This window comes from Ursus maritimus, unplaced genomic scaffold (genome assembly GCF_017311325.1).
Source record: "Ursus maritimus isolate PB19 unplaced genomic scaffold, ASM1731132v1 scaffold_8, whole genome shotgun sequence".
Classification (NCBI taxonomy): domain Eukaryota; kingdom Metazoa; phylum Chordata; class Mammalia; order Carnivora; family Ursidae; genus Ursus; species Ursus maritimus.
In genome coordinates, this window is record NW_024426996.1 from 75,192,784 (window position 1) to 75,218,436 (window position 25,653).

The following is a 25,653-nucleotide window of genomic DNA, read 5'->3' on the forward strand; positions in this document are numbered from 1 at the left end:
AAAAGGGCTTATTACCCATGTTGAGCATGGTGCCAAAGGGCCTTTCTCAATAGATGGGAGTGAAACCTCTGGTTACTTTCAATGACAGACAGACTCTGTCGTGACAGTTTCCTATAATCCCTAAACTGCAGTTAGTGACTTGTCCTGTGTCCGTTTCCAGATCCAGGGATGGAATTTTTGTACTGCGTATTCACTATAAATCCAACTGTGGTTGGACCCTAGTGGAACAAAAACACGCTTTAGTTAATTAATTGATTAAAATTAGTACTTCTTTTTGACCCTAAAATATTCATCATTTACCCGCGCCGCAGGGTGTCCAACAGAATGACTGGTATATCGGAGAACACAGTCGCCAGGCAGTGGAAGAGGCATTAAGGAAGGAGAACAAGGTAACACCTTCTAGAGGGCCCACTTTGCCCCGTCCGCAGCTGTCTTACGGTTTTCTGCCCACAGGACCCAGCACGTACCAAGCAGTGTGCTTTGATGCCCCAGCCTGTATCTCTCGGTGCTCGGGAGGTTGTCATTAAAAGGGGAACTTGGCTGTGTCACTTGACTTGCTCTTCTTCCAAAATATCTTTAAGGAGGGCACGTGATGTGATGAGCACTGGGTGTTATACGCAACTGATGAATTATTGAACACTACATCTGAAACTAATGATGTACTATATGTTGGCTAATTGAATTTTTAAAAATATCTTTAAGTTTAGGTTTCTTTAATGATTAAATGAAAGCAGTAAAATCGACCCTAAGGAACTATTTTGGAGACCAGATGTGGAAGCTGGGGTCTGAATGGAGGTCACCATGGAGGATGCCTTCCTTCTGCTTTCTTCCAAGTTCATCCCATTGCTAAGGGTCTGCCCAAAGTACAGGCGGGTCTTTATGTCTCCTGTCTTCAGGAAAGGTGTGGGGATCCTGAATGCTGTCATAGTCAGAATATGATAGGTTTCTGTAGTAACTACCCCAAGATCTCAGTTGCTTAGCATAGCAAAACCTTCTTGCTTGCGCTCTATGGGCTAGAAAGGTTTGGGTCCTTAGACCTAGGATGGTAGAGACTGTGTCTCCGTGTGTGCTCACACCAATCACGCACTGGCTCTTACCACATCCTCTCCAAAGTAACTCTCATTTCTCCTCACATTTCATTGGCCAAAGTGATTCACGTGGCCAGGCCTAACTTCCGAAGGGGTGGGGAAGGACAAATCTACCATTTGACAGAAAGGAGAAAAGAATTGAAATACTTGGGATCAGATCAAATGACTACTAAAACCACCATCACAAACAGCAAATAGCTATTAAATAACGATTCTACTACGAGCAGAGAGCTCTACTAGGCTGTGAGAAATCGCTCACAAGTGAGAGAAAGGTTCTAAAGACTATTGGAGCATCAAAACCTCTCCTCAACTAAACAGTGCAATGTTTATTATTGAATGAGGACATACAAAAATGGATGAGTTAATTAGTAAATGGGTGAATAAATGATAGGTCCCTAATAAATTAAAATAAATGTAGCCCTTGGAACTGATGTTGTAAAATTAAATAAGATAAAATTACATGTGAGTTTCTAGGGTAAATTGAATAATACCCCCTGACAAGAAACCCACATCCTCATCCCCAGACCTTGTGAATAGGCCACCTTAGTCCGATAAAGGGCTTTGCATGTGTGATTAAATTAGGAATCTTGAGATGGAGACAGTATCTTGTATTATCTGAGTGGATTCAATATAATCACAAGAACTCTTATAAAAGGAAGGCAGGAATGTCACCCAGATGTGGGGGCTATAAGTCAAGGACCCCTGGCGGCCTCTGGAAGCCAAACAAGGCAAAGAAATGCATCCTTGCCGCGGGCCTCCAGAAGGAACCCAGCCCTGTGACCCCTTGATTTTAGCCCGGTCAAACCCTTATCAGAACTCAGCCTCCAGACCCGTAGGAGGATAAATCCGTGTGTTAGTCCACGGAGTTCATGGTGGTTTGTTCTGGCAGCTGTAGGAAATCAACACAGTTGCTCACAAAGTGTCTTGACCATCCTAGAAGTCAATGGAAGGAACGATCTCATTTTCTAGATGAGGAACCTGAGGCTAAATCAAGGTCTCAGTTGTAAAGTGGAAGAAGTGGCAGAGCCCATATTCAAGATCAGTGCTCTTTTCACCACACCACAGCTGCCTCTCGTAGCCATCACAGTTCTTCACTTTCCAGCGGGGAGCCGTAGGGGCCTTGCCTGCAGGGCCCTCCCCGCCCCCTCGCCAGGGAATCCCACCTGAGCTGACCTCTGCTGGCTAGACAGGGGAACAGGGCGCCAGCTCCAACCTTGCCTCCTGCTCCTGGCTACTCAGTACCCAATGAGCCACAGCACTCTCTGAGCCTGTTCGCCAACAGAAAAATTACTTTAGCAGGCCTGCCTCCAGCAGCCACTGTGTGGAAGGTGCTAGAAGAGCAATGTATACATCACATAATGTCCCTCCAGCAGCATTTGGGCACTCAGTCAAGGCCCCTTCCCCCCGCTCCCCAGCGCTGTGTGCCTGTTTCTGCCTCCTCCCACAAAGCACTGAGAAAACAGCATCTCAGTGGCATGACTTCATTTTTTCCTATTCTTTTTGCCTCAGTTTTGTCAAAACATGTTTCCAATTAATGAAAGATAATTTCATTTAAATTGCAGGATTGCCCAGATTCATGGTGACAAACTCATTGCAGAGGTTAAGATGATAAATCCAAAAATTGGTTCCATGTCTTGGCGTCCTCTCCCTTTCTGATCTTGGGCAATGTTCTGTGCTTGAATCTTAAGGCTTCAATTAAGGCTGAATGTTTTAGGTAGAACGAGTTCCAGAAAATTCCTCAATCCCACTTAATGTATTCAGAGGCTGGTACCTTTAAAGGGCAAGAACTTGGGCTTGACTTTTAGGCCATGATACATTAGTGGATTCGCTTAAGCAATTAGACTCTACTTCCCTTACCTGTAAAATGGGCATAAAATAACTTCTCAAATTTCATGTAAACATCACATGATGAAATAATGTGTGTAAAATGCTTAGCATCTTTTTTTTTAAAGATTGTATTTATTTATTTGAGAGAGGAGAGCACACGCAGGAGGGAGGGGCAGAGGGGGAGGGGCAGAGGGGGAGGGAGAAGCAGACTCCCTATTCAGCAGGGAGCCCGATGCGGGACTCGATCCCAGGACCCTGAGATCATGACCTGAGCCGAAGGCAGACGCTTAACCGACTGAGCCACCCAGGCGCCTCTAAAATGCTTAGCATCTAGAGAGCAAGTCTCAGTAAACCTTAGCTACCAGACTTATCCCGTCACTACAGTTTCTTAGCATTATTTACAAACTTAATACATTTGTAGTATTATTATAAGTATAACCGTTATTATCTGTATCTATAACTATAAATGTTAGTTATGCATAATAGTTATATACAGATAGAAAATAAAGCCTATATGGAGATATTCTATGTAACAATTATAAACATAAATTATTATATATAATATCGATCTATAAAAAATAGTAAGTCCTGCACTCATCTAATTAGTTCTATTCTAAGATCATTTATAACCATCTACACAGAGTCTATGCAATTATAGTTACAGATTTTTCAGTGTTTTTCATCATATAAAAGATACAATGTAGCCACGAAACCAGCCTTGCTGCTATGCTTCTGTATAGGAGAATCACGCGATTTCCTAGCCGTTTACGACCAGACCTCCAGCCTGAGCTATTCCCCGGGGTGGGCCTGGTCCGTGCAGTCTGCCTCTCACCAGCCCTCAAGCCTTGACCTTCTTCTGGAAACCCTCCATCTGCTCCCTTGGCTCCCTTCACACTGAAGCTTCTGGGTTTCCTTCTTAATCTCTCTTCTGTCTCCTCTTTCTCCCCCTGCACCTGCCTCTCCCTCGTTGGAGGCTATGTCAGCCCCTCCCTCCCATGTCTGCGCATGCTGCTGTCAATGATTGAAGCCCCATGTCTTTGGAGGGGACCCTAGCCCTATATTAACATCTCCCCAATCAGAGTCCCCGTGTATTATGCTAAAAGCCTCTCCTGCTAAAGCCTGCAGTGGCTCCCACTGTCTCTAGCATAACACCCGAGCATCAGGCAGAACAGGATATGCACGAACACGGGCAGATGAAGGAAGCACCCCCGGGAGGGGAGGTGGGGGGCTACTCCCCGCAGATGAGGGGGCCTATCCGAAAGCTGAGAGCCCAAAAGCAAGACAGTGCCTCTGGGGAACAGTGGCTTGTCTGGAGCCAGGATGCGGGAAACAAAACCCCAAGACAGGCTGGAGCGTCATGCAAAGGTTGTAGGCAGGACACTGAGGCCAGTGGGGAATGCTGGAAGATCTGGAAGAGGGAGATGTCCTGATCTGATCTGGTACACTTTTCAGAAAGTAACAAGAACCCTTATCCATGCTGATCCTCAAATACTTGCTGAATTAAATTGCACGAAGAACTGGTTTGCCAAAAAGCAAGCCATGTGAGTGGGACCCCTAGGTGGCTCAGTCGATTACGCGTCTGCCTTCGGCTCAAGTCACGATCACAGGGTCCTGGGATCGAGTCCTACATCGGGCTCCTTGCTCAGAGGGAGCCTGCTTCTCCCTTGGCCTCTGCTGCTCTCCCTGCTTGTGCGTGCTTGCTCTCTCTCGCTCTCTCGCTCTGTCAAATAAAATCTTTAAAAAAAAAAAAGCAAGCCATATGGGAATGGGGTATACACAAGTGTCACTACGGCTGACATTCTCAGGGCTGGGGTGCTGGCATGCCTGAGAGAAGACCATTCTTCCTTCTGTTTCAGGACGGCACTTTCTTGGTCCGAGACTGCTCCACAAAATCCAGAGCAGAACCCTACGTGCTGGTGGTGTTTCATGGGAACAAAGTCTACAATGTGAAAATCCGTTTCCTGGAGAAGAATCAGCAGTTTGCCCTGGGGACAGGACTGAGGGGAGATGAGGTGCGTATAACCTGACAGCTTCCCTTTTCCAGACCAAAGACAACAAGGGGAGATGTTGGGGGAAGGAGGGATGCTGGCCAAGTCATCCATCATATCCCCATGACTGCTGGGGGGAGGAGAAAAGTGTGCCGCCCTGGAGGTGGGACTAATTCCCTTCCAGCCCCTTCTACAGGCATCCCCGCCCAGCTTACACTTCAGCCTGTGGGCTCCAGCCAATCCTGACCATTCTGTGCACTCTCCACGAAGCTCTGTCCATTCAAGGGAAGTCACTCCGCAGGACACATCTCAGATCTGCCTCCCGGGAGGTCTCCCCTGAAGCCCAAGTTAACGTTAACACCCCATTCCTTCCCCGCCCCCACACCAACTCCCACAGCCGGCACTCCTCCACACCTGCTGGCATCAGGAACCCTTAGGTTTGTGTCTGCAAACTGAATATGAACTCAGTCACAGCGCTCAGGGCCATGTTGAGCAAGCCCGTCCTCAGTACAGATCTGCTCACAGGTGGCTAGTGGGAGAATCCATCAGTTAAGGCACTTGGGACTAGCTGCATAAAGACAAAGGAGGACGGAGATTGATTTTCGCTGAATGTGCTTGTGGTAGGCCTGGTCTCTCTGCATCAGCTCACATGAACCCTCAACAACTCCCTGACATAACAATGGCTCCAACCTTAGATGTAGGGAAACTGAGGCTCAGAAGGGTATGTAAATGGCTAGAGACACACGAGTGGTAAGTAAGAGGGTGAGGAGAAGCTACTCTTTCAACTCTTCTTGAAAGGAAGTAGGAAGGGAGGTTGGAAGGGAAGGGTAGGGGTCAAGTTCTGTGTCACCGTTTACTAAGTATGTGAGCTCAGGCCAGTCGCTTAACATCTCTGGGCTTTAGTTTCTTGAAATGTAATGTTCTTTTCTTGTCTGGACTTCTCTAATTCAGTAATTCTCATTTAGCGTCTCCAGACCTCAATTGTATCTGTTGGTCTGTATTATGGGCTGAATTGTGTCCCCCCCACTGCTCCCGAATTCCTATGTTGAAGCCCTAACACCTAGTACCTCCAAATAGGACTGTATTGGGAGCTGGGGTCTTTAAAGAGGAGATTAAGGTAAAATGAGGTCACGTGTGGGGGCCCTGGAACAGTATAGTGTCTCTGTAAGAAGAGGAGATTAGGACACAGACATGCACAGACGTAAAGTCACAGCACGAGGACGGCCGTCTACACACCGAGAAGAGAGGCCTTAGATAGAACAACCCTGCGACGCCTTGATCTTGGACTGCCAGGCTCCAGGACTGTTGGCTGGCGCCCCCATCCAGCCCCATCTGTGGTACTTCATGACGGAGGACTGAGAAAACAAAGGCATCATGGAACCAGAACTTTCTCACAATTATCCACTGCTCTTTGATAGAGATTAGAATGAAGAACACGACGAGGGCCACGGAAGCGCATCGGGGAGGCACATACTCGAAAGTCCCGGCAGCTGCCGCGTGAAGACTCCAGCTTAAACCCAATGTCTGAGCCAGAGCCCTTTCTGAGAATCGCACGTAGCTGGAGAGCTGTGGTCGGCACTGGCCTTTGCAAGAGTCTGGGCATAAAGGAAAGCGTGAGTGGACAGATAGATTAGTACAGAAATCGGCTAAATACAGCCACACTAAGAGAGGATGACGGCAAAGCTAGAGAGAAGTAGCCAATTCTCCCTTTTGGGATGAAGACTAGTGACTTAATGAACACAACACACTCCAAGCCAGCCTGGGACTTGGCAAGCCCACAGGAAATGTGAGTCATTATATTTTCATTCTTATTCCTGAGTCGTTGCAATAACTGGGGTACAGTTCCCCTTAACTAGATGCCTATGGTTAGTGGACGCTCCAGCTCAGTCCCCCTTTATCCTTCTCTAGCTTCTTCCAGCTCCTAGAATTGCTCATGTTCTTAAAAAAAAGCTGTATATGACTTTTAAATGCGGGGGACACACAGGGAGTGGAAATCACGCGCCCTGACACACGCCGGGCTTCTGTGAGATGCTGTGTCATTTGCTTTCTTACCTGGACCTCAAAAAACCTCTGGGAAGGATGCATTACTGAACCCCTTTTACCAGTGAAGACACAGACCTAAAGAGGTCACAGCTTTTCCCATGCATGCCACACTTTGGTCTGCTCATAGAAGAAGAGACAGCGACTCTTACTCTGGGATGACATCCGAATAGCATTTCATCAGATTGTCAGGCGGTGCCCGCCTCAGCAGGGAAGCACTTGCCATCTGTGATCACCCAGATTAGACCATCAGCTTCCAGGTGAGCTGCTCTAATTATCATCACCAAGGACCCCTTAAGGATTCAAATGCCTATTTTAAGAAAACCCTTTTTGGGTTATTCCGGAGTTTTCTCCTCCCGTGCGTTATCCCCCCCAAGCAAGTCTCCTTTTTCCTATATTTATTTAACACTTCCATGTTTGCTGTGCACAGGACCTATCCTGTGCAATTAACAATTACTAATTAAGTTGATCGATTTCATCCTCCTAGCAACCCGGCGACAACGGTACCACCAATATTTCCATTTAACAGATAGTGACACTGAGACACACATGTTAAGTAGTGAGACCCCAGTCTCAGCAGGTACAGGGCAAGGCTGGGCTTCATTTTGCATTCTGCAAAAATACTCGTATGGTCTTGGATTGCAAACAATCCCCAGCCTCCTAGAAAACCATCCAGAACATGGGGTGAAGGAGAGTTAACACTTTCGTGAGGCTTACTGTGCACCAGGCACTGGGTGAGAAATGACACTTTACAACTGCACACTTTCCTGCCTTGCAAGCCGGGTGCTGGTGCAAGGCTGGGACAGTCTAGCTTGCTCTCAGCTCCCCCCTGCCCATCACCAGGCATGGGAGCCCCCGCCTTGCTGGGGGAAGACGCTCCCAGCTTTACAGAAGGGAGAGAGAATTCGATACAGTAAGGCTCCGCGGAGGGCCAGCCAGGGCTGTTCCTTCATCTGCGGCTTCAATCAAGAACTAGCGTCTTAGTTTGACTCTGCAGGAGAAAGGTAATGAGATACAGGGTTGTCAAGGATAATTTTGGTCTTGTGTGGCTTTTTGGCTGCCTTGCAAACTTGAGAATTTAACCACACATCCAACGCAGTGACACCTCTCTGAAGGGAGTAATTACGTGTCAGAAGAGGGGATGTAAATACAGTCACGTAGAGACTCGGACACCCAGAGGCAGGTGTTTAGTGAGTATGCATTTCCATCGTAAATGATTCCAGCCCCTGCGTTGGGTTTGAGCCCCCGGGCACAAGTGAGGTGCAGCTCTCCCCGGCACGTGGGGGTGGCAGGGGACGCCTGGAGGAGGCCCCGGAAGGCGAGCACGCCAACACCTCCCCAAGCACGGAAGGGGAGCAAACCCAGCCACTTCTGCAAGAATCAGCCTGGGAAGGCCCGTTTTGCTGCATATTTAGGTATTTGGGTCATCCTGTTAGCCACGTGGCCAGAAACTCCTGTCTGAATTCGGATTTAGGAAAGACCCAGTGTCCTCATTCCCTGGGGCCTATAACATCAGAAATGTCTTCTCTTGTGGTTCTGGCAGCCAGACAGCTGATATCGAAGTGTCCGCGGGGCTTCTAGACACAGGGAAGATGCTTCCTTGACCTTTCAGCTTCTGGTGGCAGTGGGCAATCCTCGGCTCCATGGCTTATGGGCCACATCACCCCAATCTCTGCCTCCGTCTAATCTCTTCCTCTTCTCTGAAGGAATCTCCCTGTACTTCGATCTGGTAAAGGTACACGTGTACCTTGCTGTTAGGGATAACCCAGAATTCGCTCCTCCTACAAAGACCCTAAGGGTCTTGCCCCATCTTCTGTCATGTGACGTACTATCCACTCTTTCGATATATAAAGTAATACAGATTCCTGGGATTGGGACATGACATATCCCTGGGGACTCTACCCATTTGCTCAGTTACTGGCCAAGCATTCATTTTATGCCCACACCATGCTAGACTTCATGCTCCATTCTGGGGACACAAAGTCCCTGCCGCCCAGGGCCTATCCTGCTCATCTGTGCCCATCGAGGCATGCACCTAAGCAGGGGTGAGACTGGAAATACCTAGCAACTGCTAGAACACCAGCCCTGGAAAGAGAAGCACCTGCCATTAGCAACCCACAGAGCTTCACCTGTGACCGGGTATTAGCCTGCATCTGAGTTCAGAAAACACGCGCGTCAACGTTTCTGTGAAAGCTCGTAGACAGGAGCAATTTCCATCATCAGACCTTCCCTTGCCCTGCGAATGGTTATGATAAGTGACTGAAAATTACGACAGACATTTACTTGCTAAATTAAACTCTAAAGACAAGTTGGTAGAGACAAACACTGAACCCAGGTGCTCACAGCTTCTCATGTCCCCTGCCTGTTTCTCTCTTTTCTTCTTTCACTCCTATGTGTGCACCCAAACAGATTTCTTTACTCTTCTGGCAAGCGAATCATTGCCTGCCGTTGGCATATAGGGCAAACACAGAGGGTTTAAAGAAATTTTAAATCTAATATTAGGATGATATTTGCTGCCCTCCCGGAAAAATCATTTAATATGAAAATAAGAGGTTCATTATAATATTTTTTAAAAGTCTCTTTAGGGAAATAACGTATCAGTGGTGGGCCTATCACTAGAAGGGCATAATAAGAAATGACAGTAATGATTTATTCCTCCTGCCTCGCTTGCTTCCTACCACTTATTAAAATCAGAATTTCATGTAACATGGCATCCATGCAGCAGGTTATTAAAACAATTAACATTGTACTCATTATTTCAAGACCACCCTGAAGATAACAGGAATGAGAAGACGAAGCAGGCGTTTTCCCTCCAAAGAGGAGCAACAGGGAAGAGGCTTTCCTCTGTCCTCGTGGGTTAACCAATTCCGCAGAAGAGTTCCACATGAGAAGTTTCTTTTCATTACTCACTTTTAGTTTTGTCAAATATGAAAACAGAGAAAGAAAACTCTGTTTTTAGTTTATAACTGGAAATGAAATACCCGCCCCCCAAAAAAGCCGTACAATGATCATCTATACACTTCTCCAGCGATTTCATTGCTCTTTGTTCGTGTTCTTGGCACACCCAAAAGGGATGAGGTCATGGTAATGACGGACATTTATGGAGCACTCACTGTATACCAAGCTGTCTTCTAAATGCTGAATGTGTGTCAATTCAATTCCTCCTCACAAGGGCGCTCAGAGGCGGTCCCGATATTACTTACCATGGCTGTTGGTAGATAAAGAAACCGAAACAGAGAGTGAGAAATTTGCCCGAGGTCACACAGCTAGTGAGTGGGAGAGCCTAGTCTGGAACTCAGGTACTTGGTCCCCACAGACCCTTCAAGTGCGGGTTCTCTACCTCAACACTTGCTTTCCCCATGACACGACCGGGAAACCACCTGACCTTACCATCAGGTAGAATAGTATTCATCGTATACCTATTAGGGGTGGACAGATAGGTTATCTCCTTGACCCCAGATCCAGTAACAGGTGCAGAGGGGCAAGTCACAGATTCAGTCAGGACTGTCTTAGTGTGACAAGACAGAAGCCAAGTCAGATGAGCTTGTGGGGGGAACAACGGGGAAGCTTGTGGGCTCAGTCCACAATGGAGTGGATCCAGGGACTGGTCCCTGTCAGGAGACTCGTTGTTCCCTGCCTCTTCCCGAGTCCTTCCCCCAGTGTGGTGCCTCTTTATTCTTCACACCCTCCTCCAGCGGTGGGAAGGCGGGACCGGCATGCGGTTACAGGTCTTTAGCATTTCAACTTCATGCCCCCCACCCCAGAATAAGAAGTTCCCTCCCAGTAGCCACATGCAGCCCCGAGGGAAGGTCCCTGGGTGGCCTGGTGATGTTCTTGAGTTCTGAGTTAATGATTTTCAGAGCACATTATCCCTAAATGAAATTATCTCCTTGTATAGGAAGTACACTAGATTACACCAGAATGCGATCTCGGTGAGGACAGGCACTGGGACAAGCCCATTCCCTGCTGGATATCCCGAAGGCCTGCAGACGTGTCTGTGCTGGGAGGCACTGGGCAGAGTGGGGATGCAGGATACCAGAACAGCAACAAAGTCTTCCCCACGGCGGCTCCCTCCCTTCAGGCTGTGTCATCTCTACCCTGGTCTGTTGGAACTCAGGGTCACAAGCCATAGCCAAGTTGTATAAGGGAAAGAGCAGACTGCTTGTGTCCAGAAAAACCCGGTTGCGTGCTTGGTCCTGGTCCCCCGGCTCTGTGACCTCCGAGCAGGTCAGGACACGTCTCTGAGCTGCACTTTGCTCAGCTCTTCCGTAAGGCCACTACCCCTGCCCTGCTCACCTCACAGGGCTGCAGCCGGGGAGGAACCACATTGTCTCAAAGCGTACAAGGCAGGCCGAGCAAGCTCTTCCCACTCACCCTCTGGGATCTCCTTTGAGGACACATGCAAACTCAGCTCATCGGAACCACTGTGGGGCCCTCATGTCTTCAACACCTGCCTTTGTTCATGCTTCTTCCTCTGCTTTTAGAATCCTTCAACCCTCTTGTCCCTTTATCTAGACACCCAGAAGGTATAGCACATTTCAAGTCTGCATCTTCAGCAAAGCACGTCCCGATTCCCTAAATTTGAAATGATCTCACTGTCCATTCAATTGCCACAGCCCCTCATCTGTGCATCTCCAGAAACATAAAAGTAAAGATCTGCTGTCACCTCATTATTTCACAAGAAGCCCAGGGAAGGAAGTGACATTGGCTAAGAACTGCCAGCACCTTGTGGCCGGCTCTGTTCCTTCTGATTACCCCAGGACTCACTGGAACATAGGGGCGTCCGGGAGGCGATCTCACTGCAGGCCTTCCCACCAACTCACTCAGTGAAGGTCGAGCCTTGAGCTGCTCACTTTTGGTCTCCCCAGCCACCTTACTCTCCTGTGCTAACATTTTTATCCCTCATCCTTGGAGAGCTGGCTTCCACTTCTTTTTCTTTTTTTTCAATCACTTTCTGACACACCTTCACAATTCAAACAAAAACAAAATGTTAAGTGAGTTAACTTCTTCCCGAAGGAAAATGTGGCATCTTCTTCTGTACTTTAACCCATAGACACTAAAGATATTTAAATTTTCATTAACTTTCTCTTCTGTGTTTCAGAAGTTTAATTCAGTGGAAGACATCATCGAACACTACAAGTATTTTCCCATCGTACTAATTGACGGGAGAGACAAAACCGGAATCCACAGGGAGCAATGCTACCTGACTCGGCCCCCCCCTTTCAGCAGGTGCTTCTCACCCTGGTAGTCGGGGTTTTGTTTTCTCTGCAGTTCACTGGCTCCAATACCTCTACCCACTTTTCATTTATTTCATTTTTTATAATAATATTTTTTATTATATTATGTTAGTCACCATACAGTACATCCCTGGTTTTCCATGTAAAGTTCGATGATTCATTAGTTGCGTATAACACCCAGTGCACCATGCAATACGTGCCTTTATTTCAAAAGATGATATCCTGTGGCTTTGAGGGATCACTTCTTTGACCCGAGAAAAGAAAAACATTCTATGATGGAAATTGGAAAATTGATCTCGGTTTTGCAAGTTCAAACCACAGAAGAAATATTGATAAGAAGCAAAAATAAAAACAGGCTTTTACAAAATATTTTCTGAAGAGGAAACTATAAACGTGGTCACCACGCTTCCAGATAAGAAATAAAGGTGACAAGAAGCTTTGCTTGGATGTTTACAGCTAGCACAGGACAAATCTATGTGAGACGCCCGAATCATAAAGGACCTGGTCCTGCCTTCATTGCAGAAGTGGTAGGACCTGTGAAGGTACAATGTTTTTGAGATTCCTTATGCTGAAGATATTGCTGAATGTAAGCTCTATTTTATTTGTAATCCTGGAAACTCAGTTGTAGGGAAGGAATGTAGCAGAAAAGGAGAGTGTTTGCAAATATCACCTGTAAGACAGAAATCAGAAATGCTTTTACTCCAAGGTGAAAGGGCCGTGGGCGCAGTCTCCAGGACTCTTTTGAGTGGCTTTAAGACAAATGCAATTAGCAGATTTGTAGTAAGGGAGTAAGCCTAAGTCTGAGTGAAGGTAATTTTTTAATTCCAATTGTGGACTTCCCTTTGAAGGAGGAGATAGTATCCTCAGATTAGCGCTACTTTGAAGGAACATTGCACGCTTCCTGATACTGTGCCCTCCTAAAGCTAGGAGGATTTTATTTTATTCCTATTTTACAATACAAATGAGGAATAAGAGGGTCGAGGAGGTTAGTGGTCTCACTCAGTGTAAGAAGGGAGCCCTCATCTTTACCCACTTTGCCTGGCTCCATCCAAGTAAACCTTCCCAGGTACATTCCCTGTGGAATGTAACCAGCAAGTTGAAAAGCTAAATTAAAGGGAGAGACACCATTTGAAAATACAGATTTACCTGCACTGAAATACATAAATAAATAAAACTCTTTAGTGGAGTAAGTCTTAAAAAAGAGAGAGAGTGAGTTCTGGTTGAAATCAATCTACATAGTGACTTCAGATGTTACCAAAGCCTACCAAAGGGAGAGCCTTTGGACTGTGACGTGGTCCGGCCCCTCTGAGAGGAGAGCGAGAAAGAGGGAGATGTGAGTAAGAAAACAACCCAGCTGAGATGCAGCTCTGGGAGAGTCCTGGCCAGCCTGCTGGTATGACCCAGAGCAAAGCCTGCTCCTAGAGTCCCACGCGAGGCAGAAAGGGCTAGGTCTTAGTACATACAATGTCATGTAAGTCATTCCCAAAGGCTTTCCGGGAAAACACGACCTTCGGATGCTATGGGAGATCCAGAAGATGCTGCAGAGGGAGGCCATCGGATAACTCACTCATCAGCAAGTTCCTCTTTCGAGGGAAGGCCAAGTGGCCCACCTCCATGCCTGTCACAGTGACTCTGGTTTTGTATTGATTGTAATAGGGACTTATTGCTCATAAATAGATTACTGAAGAATAGGAATATACATATTTTAATTGTACTTGATTCTCACAACAGTTCTGCAAAGAAGGCAGGACAGGTATTCTGAATCCACTGTATGATTGAGGACCCTGTGTCTCCTTGGCCTAAATCTTATGGTCATATAGTCATGGCTGAACCAACATCTTCAGACAGAATTCTATTCAGTGTCTAGCTGCTTATTGGATCTGTAATTGAAAAAGTTCAATGATTTGGGTTTCGCTTGCCCAAATTCCAAAGGGGTTTAATCCCTCTTCAACTAGTATTTCATTTTCAATGAAAAAGTGTCACTTGATTCCTAGTTGCCAGAGTAGTGAAATCTTAGCTTTACCTGATTATAGCATCTATGCATTCAAGACATTTCTTGTTGACTAAGTAACTATCATTCTAGCTCAATTTCTATATTCCTCATCTTTAGTAATACCTTGCTATGAGCACTTGCTATGAGCATAGCCTTGCTATGAATGCATATGCATTCATTGCGAGGCACTCTTGAGGACGCTGGAATTATAGTGGTGAATTAAGTAGAAGAAACAGACAATGAAAAAGTACCCAACAAATAAGATAGTCTATCTTACTGTATTTCCATTTGAACACTTATCACTGAGTGCTTGTCAGTGAGGCCAACATTAGACATTTTGATGAAGCTTATTTGAGATGTTTTTTTAAAGTTCTGTACCAGAAAATTTTAAATTTTTCCAAATTTACTTAACGGAAAATTCCCCCACTTGGGTATACGTGTGTGGGAGAGGATGTGGGTGTGTGGGTGTGTGTTTGAGTAACCACATTGTAGCTGAAATCAGTTAAATTTTCTGTGCTAATGACCAGAGAGGAACCAAATTTTACCCCACTATCAAACTTAGCCCATTGCCATGTATGTGTGTGTATACACATAGACATATTTTTTATAAAATGGTCTGTATCATAGATGACTAGCATTATATTTGTATATCCGTTTTTCTATACTAATATTCTTTCTAGCTGAGCACATTCACTTTCCTGAGTTATAGCTGTGCTAAAATAAATGAAAGCAAATATGTAATTAAATGTCATAATATCTCTGTAGCTGAGTATTAAAGAAAGGAATTCAAAATATAGTTTAATTTTGTTCATTTCATGCGCTATTAGCCTTCGAGTCCTTCTGAAGTCATAGTTAGGATAAACTTAGGACAAAATTTCTGGAATGATTTTTGACATATGAGCATTAGCCCATGCTAGATTTGGAGAATAAAGATGAAAAGACCTAATCCCTGTGATTGAGGCTTAAGAGTCTGGCAAGCAAGATACACATCCAGTTAAAATCATGCAACACAGAATAACAGATTTGCTAATTCTCTCCCTCGTGCCACCATTGCATTAGTAGGCAGAAATGGATGTGTGTGGAGGATGCAGGGAGGGAGACCTGCCCAGGGGAGATGTTCAAGCAAAGAGTTGAAGGATGGCCCTAGAACCCAAGCGTTAGAGGTACAAATACTTTGTCAGTCTATTTCTGAGTGCTCTTATCCTTAGGGCTCTATTCTCGGCCATTCTGGTCACCAGTCAAGCAAAGACTACCTAGTGAATGGGCATGTGAACAACAGAAGTGGCATCCGTGGGGAAAGGACAGATGATTAATCAAGTGGTTCTGGGGAAACTGGCTCACCATATGGGAAAAACATATAATTATGTCCCTATGTCAAATCATATACAAAAATAAATTCACCACAGATCCAATAGTTAAAGTGAAAAGAAAACTTTAAATTGAGTCTCGTAGTTTCTTCTAATAATTTCTATGGTTTGGGGATAGGAAAAGAGTTCCTAAACCACATGCAAATATGAATTATAAAGGGAAAGACTAAAAGATTCATTACACCTAAGCTTAAAATGTTTGCAAGTTAGACAAAGCCAAAGGCATTTAAACAACTTCACAGAAGTATGAGCAAAGAATATAAACAAGCAATTCACACACAAAAGAAATCTCTTAGCCCTGTAAGATGTCCAGCCCTCCTCTCATAACTGGACATTGATGGAATTGACAGAGGATGTCAAGCGACACTGTTATGGAATGGAGCTATCTTCAAGGACAAACGACGTGGAGCCTAATGGACCAGAGCAGGAGACGGAAACGTGGTTCCTCTGGTCCCCATCCCCATAACTGGACAATGGACCCACACAAGGGAGATTTTAGAGAGAATGTTTAAAGAGAGACCAGAGGCTTAATGAGTGGGAAACCCCCCTGAGAAGGGCAAGCGGGCTTCCTCTCTGCCCATGGACGGAAGCAAAATGCGCAAATGAAAGCTAGACGATTCCTCTGCGCTCACTGATGGCTTGTTGAAGCCAAAGACAGTTAGTTATCCAGGAGCCTCCCCCAGCGTGGCCCCGGCTTCATGATCCCATGACAGCTACTTCCACAATAGTAGCCAGAGAAACATTAACCAAAATAACAATTATATAGCACTTTCCACCCAACAGATTGGTTAGAATTAAATATTTCAGATAATATCCAAAGCTGGTGAGGATCTGAAGAAGTAAAAATTCTCAAAAACCGGCTGGAATGTGAATCAGTACAGCACCATGGAAAGCAATTTAAAAATAGTTAGTAAAATATAAAATGGATGGCCCGTTGCAATAAGAATTCCAATTAAAACATGACTAAATATGAACTTAACCTTGCTCTCCCTTTCCTTCTGCCTGCCGCTCCCCTGCTTGTGCTCTCTCGCTCTCTCGCGCGCTCTATCTCAAATGAATAAATTAAGTCTTAAAAAATTCAGAAAATTGAGTAAATATCTGGAAACAAATGAAAGCAAAAAACAACATACAAAAACTAATGGGAGGAAGCAGAAGCAGTACTAAGAGGAAAGTTTACAGCAATACACATTGCATTTAAAAAGGAGAAAGATCTCAAATCAACTGTCTAACTTTACACCTCAAAGAACTAGAAAGAGAACAAATGAAACCAAAAGTTAGCAGAAGGAGACACTATCAAGAGAACTAGAAGATAAGCCACAGACTGGGAGAAAATATTTGCAAAAGACACATTTGATAAAGAACTGCCATCCAAAATATACAAAGAACTCTTAAAACTCAACAGTAAGAAAGTAAAAAACCCAACTAAAAAATGGACGAAAGGCCCTAATGGACACCTCTCCAAATAACATTTGATATCTAGATGACAACTAAACGTATAAAGAGATCCTTCACATTAAATATCATAGGAGAAATGCAAATTAAAACAAGATACCGCTACACACCTATGAGAATGGCCAAAATCTGGAACAGGGTAATGCTCAATGTCGGCGAGGATCCAGAGCAACAGGAACCCCTCATATGTTGCTGGTGGGAATGCAAAACGGTACAGCCACTTTGGAAGACAGTTTTGCAGATGCGTACTCTTACCATACGATCCAGCAATCACACTTCTTGGCGTTTACCTGACAGAGGTGAAAACCTGTACCTGCATAAAAAACCTGCACACGGATGTTTACAGCAGCTTTATTCGTTAACTACAAAAACTTGGAAGCCACCAAGATGCCTGTCAATAGGTAAACTGATAAATGAATGGTGGTACTTCCAGACAATGGAATATTATTCAGTGCTAAAAAGAAATGAGCTACAAGCCGTGAAAATACATGGATGAAGCTCAAAGGTATATTACAAAGTAAAGGAAGCCAATCCGCGAAGGTGACCTACTGCATGATTCCAACTACATGGCATTCTGGGAAAGGCAAAACTATAGTAAAAATAAAAAAAATAAAAAAATAAACCAGTAGTTAAGGGGTAGGGGGAAGAGAAAGATGAATAGGCAGAGCACAGAGAATTTTTAGGGCAGTGAAAATATTCTGTAAGCTATTACAATAATGGATAAATGTCATTATACATTTTTCCGAGCCCATAGAATGTATAACACCAAGAGTGAACCCTCAGGTAAACTATGGACTTCGGGTGATTATGTTGTGTCAGTGCAGGTTCATTGACGGTAACAAATGTCCCTTCCCAGTGGGTGGTGTTGAGAACAAGGGAGGCTCTGCACATGTGGGAAATCTCTGTACCTTCCTCTCAATTTTACTGTAAACTTAAAACTGCTCTTAAAAATACCGAAAAAAAGTTAAGAAGGACATAATAAAGATTAGAGGAGAGATAAACAAAATAGAGAATGGAAAAACAAAAGGAAAAAAAAATCAGTGAAAAGGCTGACAAACTCTTGGCAAATAAACAAACCAAAAAAAAAAAAAAAAAAAAAAAGGAGACAGTTCCCAAATAACCGAAATTAGAAATGAAAGAGGGGACATTAAAACTGATGCTACAGAAATAAAAAAGATTATAAGAGACTACAATGAACAATTATATACCAACAAACTGAATAACCTAGAAGAAACGGATAAATTACTAGAAACATACAACCTACCAAGACCGAACCATGAAGAAATATAAAATCTGGACGAAACTATAGCCAGTAAGGAAATTAAAGCAATGATCAAAAACCTCTCAACAAAGAAAAGCCCAGGACCAGATGTCTTCACTGAAGAATTGTACCAAACCTCTAAAGAATAATTAATCCCAATCTTTCTCAAACTCTTCCAAAGAACTGAAGAGCTGGGCGCATTTCCAAACTTATCTGGGGCCAGAATTACTCTTATATCAAAACCAGACAAAGGCACAAAAAGAAAACCACAGACCAATATCCCTGATGAATATCAATGCAAAAATCCTAATCAAAAAAAAAAAATCTTGATCAAAATACTAGCAAACTTCATGCAACAACACATTAAGAGGATTACGCACCATGAGCAAGTGGAATTTCTACTTGGAATGCAAGGACTGTACAACATACAGAAATCAGTAAATGTAATACACCATACGTTAACAGAACGAAAGGCAAAACCCACATGATCATCTCAACAGGTACAGAAAAAGCTCTTGATAAAATTCAGCACCTTCTCATAATAAGAATTTCTTAAAAAGCACAACAGACGGTGGGTATAGGAGGAAACTGTCTTAACAAATGACGAGCCCACAGCTGAGTTCACACTCAACTGTAAGAGACTGAAAGCTTTCCCTCTAAGATCAGAAACAAGGCAAGGATGCCCACTCTGGCTACTATTGTTCGACATAGTCCTGGAAGTCCTACACAGAGCATCATCCAAACTAGAAAGGAAGAAGGATATTTTCTCTGCTCTCAGATGACATGATCTAATATCTAGAAAACTAAAGATTTCACAGAATCAGCATGCAAAAATCAGTGGTGTTTCTATACACTAACAATGAAAAATCTGAAAAGGAAATTTAAAAACAATCCCAGTCACAATAAGATCAAAAAGAATAAAATACTTAGGAAAAAACCTAACCAGGGAGGTGAAAGACTTGTACACAAGTTAAAAACTACAAAATATTGCTAAAAGAAATCAAAGAAGATACAAATAAATGGAAAGACATCCTGTATTCCTGAATTGGAAGACTTAATATTGTTCGAACACCCATACTACCCAAAGCAATGTACAGATTCAATGTAATCCCTATCAAAATTCTAATGCCATTTTTTGCAGAAATAAAAGAAAACCATCCTAAAATTCATATGGGATCTGAAGGGATCCAGAATAGTCAAAGAAATTCTTGAAAAAGATAAAAAGAGTCGGAGGCCCCACACTTCATGATTTCAAAATATACTACAAAACAACAATAATTAAAATGGTGTAAGTACTGGCATAAAGACAGCCTTGCATATGTAACCAAATGATCTTTGACAGGGGTGCCAAAGCTACACACTGAGGAAAGGACAGTTTCTTCAACAAATGTTTGGATGTTTGTTTGGAAAACCACATATCCATATGCAAAAGAATGAAGTTGGACCCTAGCTTAGACCACATACAAAAATTAACTCAAAATGAACTACAGACCTAAACATAAGATCTAAAACGATAAACCTCTTTTTTTTTTAAGATTTTATTCATTTATTTGACAGAGAGAGAGACAGCCAGCGAGAGAGGGAACACAAGCAGGGGGAGTGGGAGAGGAAGAAACAGGCTCATAGCAGAAGAGCCTGACGTGGGGCTCGATCCCAGAATGCTGGGATCACACCGTGAGCCGAAGGCAGACGCTTAACGACTGCTCCACCCAGGCGCCCCTAAAACGATAAACCTCTTGTAAGGAAATAGAAGGGAAAACTTCAGGACATTGCATTTGACAATGATTTCTTGTATATGACATCAAAAGCACGGGCAACGTGGGATGCCTGGGTGGCTCAGTGGTTAAACGTCTGCCGTCCGCTCAGGTCATGGTCCCAGGATTCTGGGATCAAGTCCTGGGATCAAGCCCCGGCATCTGGCTCCCTGCTCAGCGGGGAGCCTGCTTGTCCCTCTCCCATTCCCTCTGCTTGTGCACTCTCTAGAGCTCTCTGTGTCAAATAAATAAATAAAATCTTAAAAAAAAAAAAGCACAGGTAACAAAAACAAAACATGACAAATGGGACTACATCAAACTTAAAAACTTTGTGCAGCAAAGGAAGAACAACGGAGTGATAGGCAACCAATGGAAAGGGAGAAAATATTTGCAAACAATATATATCTGATAAGGGGTAAATATCCAGATTGTATAATGGACTCCCTACAACTCAAAACAACAACAAACAAATAAACCAGATTAAAAAATGGGTAAAGGACTTGAAGACATTTCTCCAGAGAAGATATACAAATGATGCACACAAAAAGACAGCTCAACATCACCAATCATCAGGGGAATTCAAATCGAAACCTCACACTCATTAGTATACTCATTATCACAAAACACAAAAACAATCAAACAACAGAAAATAACAGGTGCTAGAGAGGATATGGAGAAATTGGAACCCTGTGCACTGTCCATGGGACCGTAAAATGGTTCGGCTGTTGGGAAAAACAGTATGGAGTTTCCCCCAAAATATTAAAAACATAATTACCATGTGATCCAACAATCCCACTTCTTGGTATGTATCCAGAAGAACTGAAAACAGCATCTCAAAGAGATAGTCACATACCCATGTTCATTCCGGCATTATTCACAATAGTCCAGAGGTGGAAGCAATTTAAGCATCTATCAACAGATGAATGGATAAAGACAATGCGGTATATCCATACAATGGACTATTATTCCGCATTAAAAAGGAAGAAAATTCTATCATACTGTACAGCATGGATGAACCACAAGGACATTAAGTGAAAAAAGCCAGTCATAAAAACACAAATACCGCTTGAGATTCCACTTATATGAGGTATCTAAAATAGTCAAACTCTTGGAAACAGAAAGTAGAATGTGGTTACCAAGGGCTGAGGGGGAGGAGGAAATGGGGAGTTGATGTTCAGTGAGTAGAAAGTTTCAGTCTTGCAAGATGAAACGTTCTAAATATCTATTGCACAAAAATGTGCAACTAGTTAACACCATTGCACTGTGGACTTGAAACTGGTTAAGATGCTTATGTCATGTGCATTTACCAATTTTAAAAATGTAAAAAAGCAGCTGACAAAATGTGTATGTGTGTCTGTGTGTGTATCCAGCAACGTATATATAAAGGTAAGTATCTCAGGATGAAGTAGGACTTATCCTAGGAATGATATGTTGGTTTACCATTTGAAAATCAATGTAATTTTCCACATTAACAAACTAAATGAGAAAAACTAATCATCCCAACAAATGCAGAGAAAACATTAGAAAATAATTTACCATTAATTTATAATAAAACTTCTAGCAAACTAGGAATAGAAGAAAATTTACTCAGTCCGATTAAGGCGATCTACAAAAACCTTCAGCTAACGTGATACTTAATGGTGAAATATTGAAAAGGAAAGAATTAAATGGCATCATTATTCCATTCTTCCCTGTTATCTGGGAAAAGCCCCTGGAAAAGATAGAAGACAGGTGATCTGATGAATTTCCTTATAAACATGAAATGGCAAACCTCTTGGCAAAGAAGCTAATGCTACTTGCTAGCAGGAAAATCTTTACCTGTGGAGTGCATTTCAAAGGATGGACAGGCTTGCTTACAGTAAACAAACCCGGAGCCAATGGATTTATGGAGCATTGCTCCCTGGAAGACGTTATATAACTATCAAAGGATAAAACAGAGATGCATTCACGATTTAATTATGTGTAAATGATGTGAACTGCACTCCTCATTTAAAAAGGCACCAGAGTATATCTGATGTCACAATAAAGGACTTGAAGAGCTCTGTCGATGGTTTTGAACCTGTTCCTGCCTCATCTGTATAATTTGACCGCTTTCACATTTCTGATTCAGGTGAATCTGCTTTGATAATCTGACCCTTGTTTTATCACAAATATGTTCACCCTGAAGTCAGGAATAGGCAAAGATGTTTGATTCCTCATTGTGCTAGAGGTTCTAGCTAGTGCAATAAGGCAAGAAAAATAACAAAGAGAAGGAGAAGGCATAAATATAAGAAAAGAGGAGGTAAAACTGTCTTTATTCAAAGATGACATGATTGTGTACTAAAAAAATCCTACAAAATCTATAAAATAAACTACTAAAATAGTAAATTTAGCAAAGTCATAGGCTAGAAAGTTAATATACAAAAAATAATCGTATTTCTGTATCTTAGAAATTATCAACTGGAAAACAATTTTTAATTCCATTTTGAATATCATTACTATAGTTAGGAATAAACTGGATGAAAAAATGTACAGTATCTTTCAGCCAAAAGCTAGAAGCATTGCCGAGAAAACTCAAAGGAGACCCTGACAAATGGAGAGGGGCCATATTCGTGAACTGAATGAAACACTCTATATCGTTAACATGTCACTTCTCCCCACATTTATCTAAAAATCCTAGCAGACTTTTGTAGAACTTGAAGAGGTGATTATAAAATGTATATGAAATTGCAAAGGAGGTAAGTCTAGCCAAAATAGTCTTGAAAAATGAAGAACAAAGTTTGTTTGAAGATGAATAAATAAATCAATGAACTGAGTCTAGAATCCAGAAATAGTCTCATACAGGTATCATCAATTGATTTTTGGCAAAAACATCAAAGTGATTCAGTGGAGAAAGGATAATTTTTTTTCCATAAATGGTGCTGGAAAAACTAGATATCCATATGGACAAAAAACATGAACTCAATTTCACACCATATAAAACAAAACAAAAATTCAGAAATGGGTCATAGATATAAATGCAAAACCTAAAACTATAAAACTGCTAGAAGAAAACAAGAGTATACTTCAACCTTGGGTAGGCAATTTGTTATGACACCAAAAGCAAAGAACCATAAAGGAAAAAACTTAGTAAATTAGATTTCATCGAAAAAATAATAAATTGCATTTCATCAAAATTTAAACTTTCTGTTCTTCAAAAGAGACTATTAGGAAAGTCAGAGGCAAGTCCCAGGTTGGGAGAAAATATTGTATGTACATTTGAGATATATTTCATATCTAGAAAATACAAAGAACTATAGATCAATTTACAGAAGACCTGAAGAAACGCTTCACAAAATAAAATTGGCCAATAAACATATGAACAGATGCTCCACATCAGGAGCCCTCAGAGAGATGAAAATAGTTGACTATGGTTGCATCTGCAGAGCCAAAATAGAGAAAGGAGATGGGAAAGAAGGCAGGTGACTTCTGTTTTCCATCATGAACTTTTTCATGCTATTTGACTTCCCAAAACTAGGGGGTAGGGTGTGTGTGTTAAAGCAAAAATTCAGGTTTAAAAATGAGCATGTCCTGGGGGTGCCTGGGGGCTCAGTCCAGTAAACGTCTGACTTGCACTCAGGTCAAGATCTCTGGGTCCTGGGATTGAGCTCCCTGTCCACTCCCTGCTCAGGGGGGAGTCTGCTTGTCCCTCTGCCCCTCCCCCACTCATGCGCTTGCGCTCGCTCTTAAATAAATAAATAAGTAAATAATGAGCATGCCCTATAATGTCTTATGAAGCCAATGTGTCCATCTGGTCCTGGTAGAAAACAGTGTATCCCAAACGTTCGAATGAAGAGGCAATTCTATGAGGCGACTCCTTAGGGAGGAACAGACAAGATGAAGGAGACAAGGAATGGTGAGAGACCCAGAAACCTGCAATGGTGGGAACCTGTCCCCTTGCTCAGGGCTCACTGGACAAGGAGAGGACATGGAGCCCAGACAAACCTGGAACAGGGGAGGGAAAGACAGATGGAAGGACAGACCTGCCGCCAAACACAAAGCACTGAAATCAAGAGGGAGGTCAGGGAAAAGTACCCGCACCCCTCCTTCCAGCCCTCCAGTCTCCTGCCAGGGCCTCCACCGGCCAAACCCAACGGGAAGGCAGTGGACGGTGCAGTCTCCAGGGAACAGCATCCCAGGCCGGAGCAGTCCACCAAGGATGGAGAATGGAGGGGAGCAGACGAATGGAGAACAGCCAGCAAACCCAGCAACCCCATCTTTTTGATACCTCCTTGAGAAACTCCTGCACATTTGGGATGAGATGTGCACAAGACCTGTGCCAAGATGTTCCCTTTAGTGTTGCCTGTATCAGTGAGACGTTCTCTTCCCTGGGCAGAGGACCACACAGCCACTAAGAGGAAAGAGCTAGATTATTTATTTCAACATAAATGGGTCTCAAAAACATATGTATAATACCGTCGCAGTAAATTTTGACAGCACATAAAACAATACCATGTGTTGTTCATGGGGACATACAAGACATAAAAAGTACAGATCCCGAGCGGCATGTGTGCACGTTACATACAAGATGTGGAACTGGGACGGAATAAACTACATTTCAAGAACTCTAACGTGTGCCAAGTACTGTTTTAAGCACTTTAGATGTATTGGGGTTGGGTTTTTTTTGAAGATTTATTTATTTATTTGTGGGGCAGGAGCCGAGGGAGAGGGAGAGAGAAGCCCAAGCAGACTCCCTGCTGAGTTCGGGGCCTGATGCAGGGCTCCAGCTGAAATCAAGAAAGGGCCGCTTAACAGACTGAGCCACCCAGGGGCCCCAATGTATTGCGGGGTTTTTTTAAAGACTTTATTTTTAAGTAATCTCTACATCCAACGCGGGGCTCAAACTCACAACCCCAAGATCAAGAGTCGCATGCTCCACCAACTGAACCGGGAGGTGCCCCTAGATGCGCTCTTTCATTAAACCTTTTCAATGAGCCTTTCAGTGGCCATTATACTCCCTCATTTTTAGAAGATGGAAAGGAAGCACAGAAAGGCCAATAACCTTCTCAAGTTTCTTCATTTTCGGGGTGCCTGGGTGGCTCAGTCAGTTGAGTGGTTGAACGTCTATCTTCGGCTCGGGTCATGATCCCAGGGTCCTGGGATCGAGCCCCGCACTGGGCTCCCTGCTCAGCAGGGAGTCTGCTTCTCCCTCTCCCTCTGCCTCTCCCCCCTGCTCATGTGCGCACGCTTGCTCTCTCTCTCTAATAAATAAATAAAATCTTTAAAAAAAAAAATGTTCGTTTTCATTCATCCTCCCCTTTATCCAGAAAATATTTCTGAAATTCCATTTTGTGCCAAGCACTGTTCTAGGCACTCAGATGACAGTAGGGAGAAAACCATGCCCTCCTCCAGCTCTCATTGTAGTGAGGGCTGGGAGAAAGACAATAGACAGAAATTATAAAGTATAAATATTATAAAATTCAAAGTCTGTCAGAGGACATTAAGGGTCACAAAGAAATGAATTGGGCAGGGGAGACAGTAAGTGTCAGATTCTTGGCAATTCTAAATAGGGCAGGCTTTGCTAGGAGGTGGTATTTGAAGAGAAACATGAAGAAGGCGAAGACATAAGATGTGTGGATTTCTGGGGCAAGGGCAGTGCAGGCAGGGAGACAGCTTGCGTTCAGGCCT

The 25,653-nt window shown here is 43.4% G+C and overlaps 1 protein-coding gene across 1 annotated transcript in view; it reads left to right on the forward strand.

The window, feature by feature from the left end:
- Positions 1-15,055, forward strand: part of CLNK (cytokine dependent hematopoietic cell linker) — a 154,509-nt gene extending 139,454 nt beyond the window's left edge. Inside the window, exons 17-19 of the mRNA XM_040625287.1 lie at positions 312-389; positions 4,772-4,927; positions 12,045-15,055. Of these exons, the coding sequence (XP_040481221.1) occupies positions 312-389; positions 4,772-4,927; positions 12,045-12,191 (381 nt within the window). The 3' untranslated portion in view covers positions 12,192-15,055. The remainder of the gene's footprint in view (positions 1-311; positions 390-4,771; positions 4,928-12,044) is intronic.
- Positions 15,056-25,653: the final 10,598 nt, after the last annotated feature.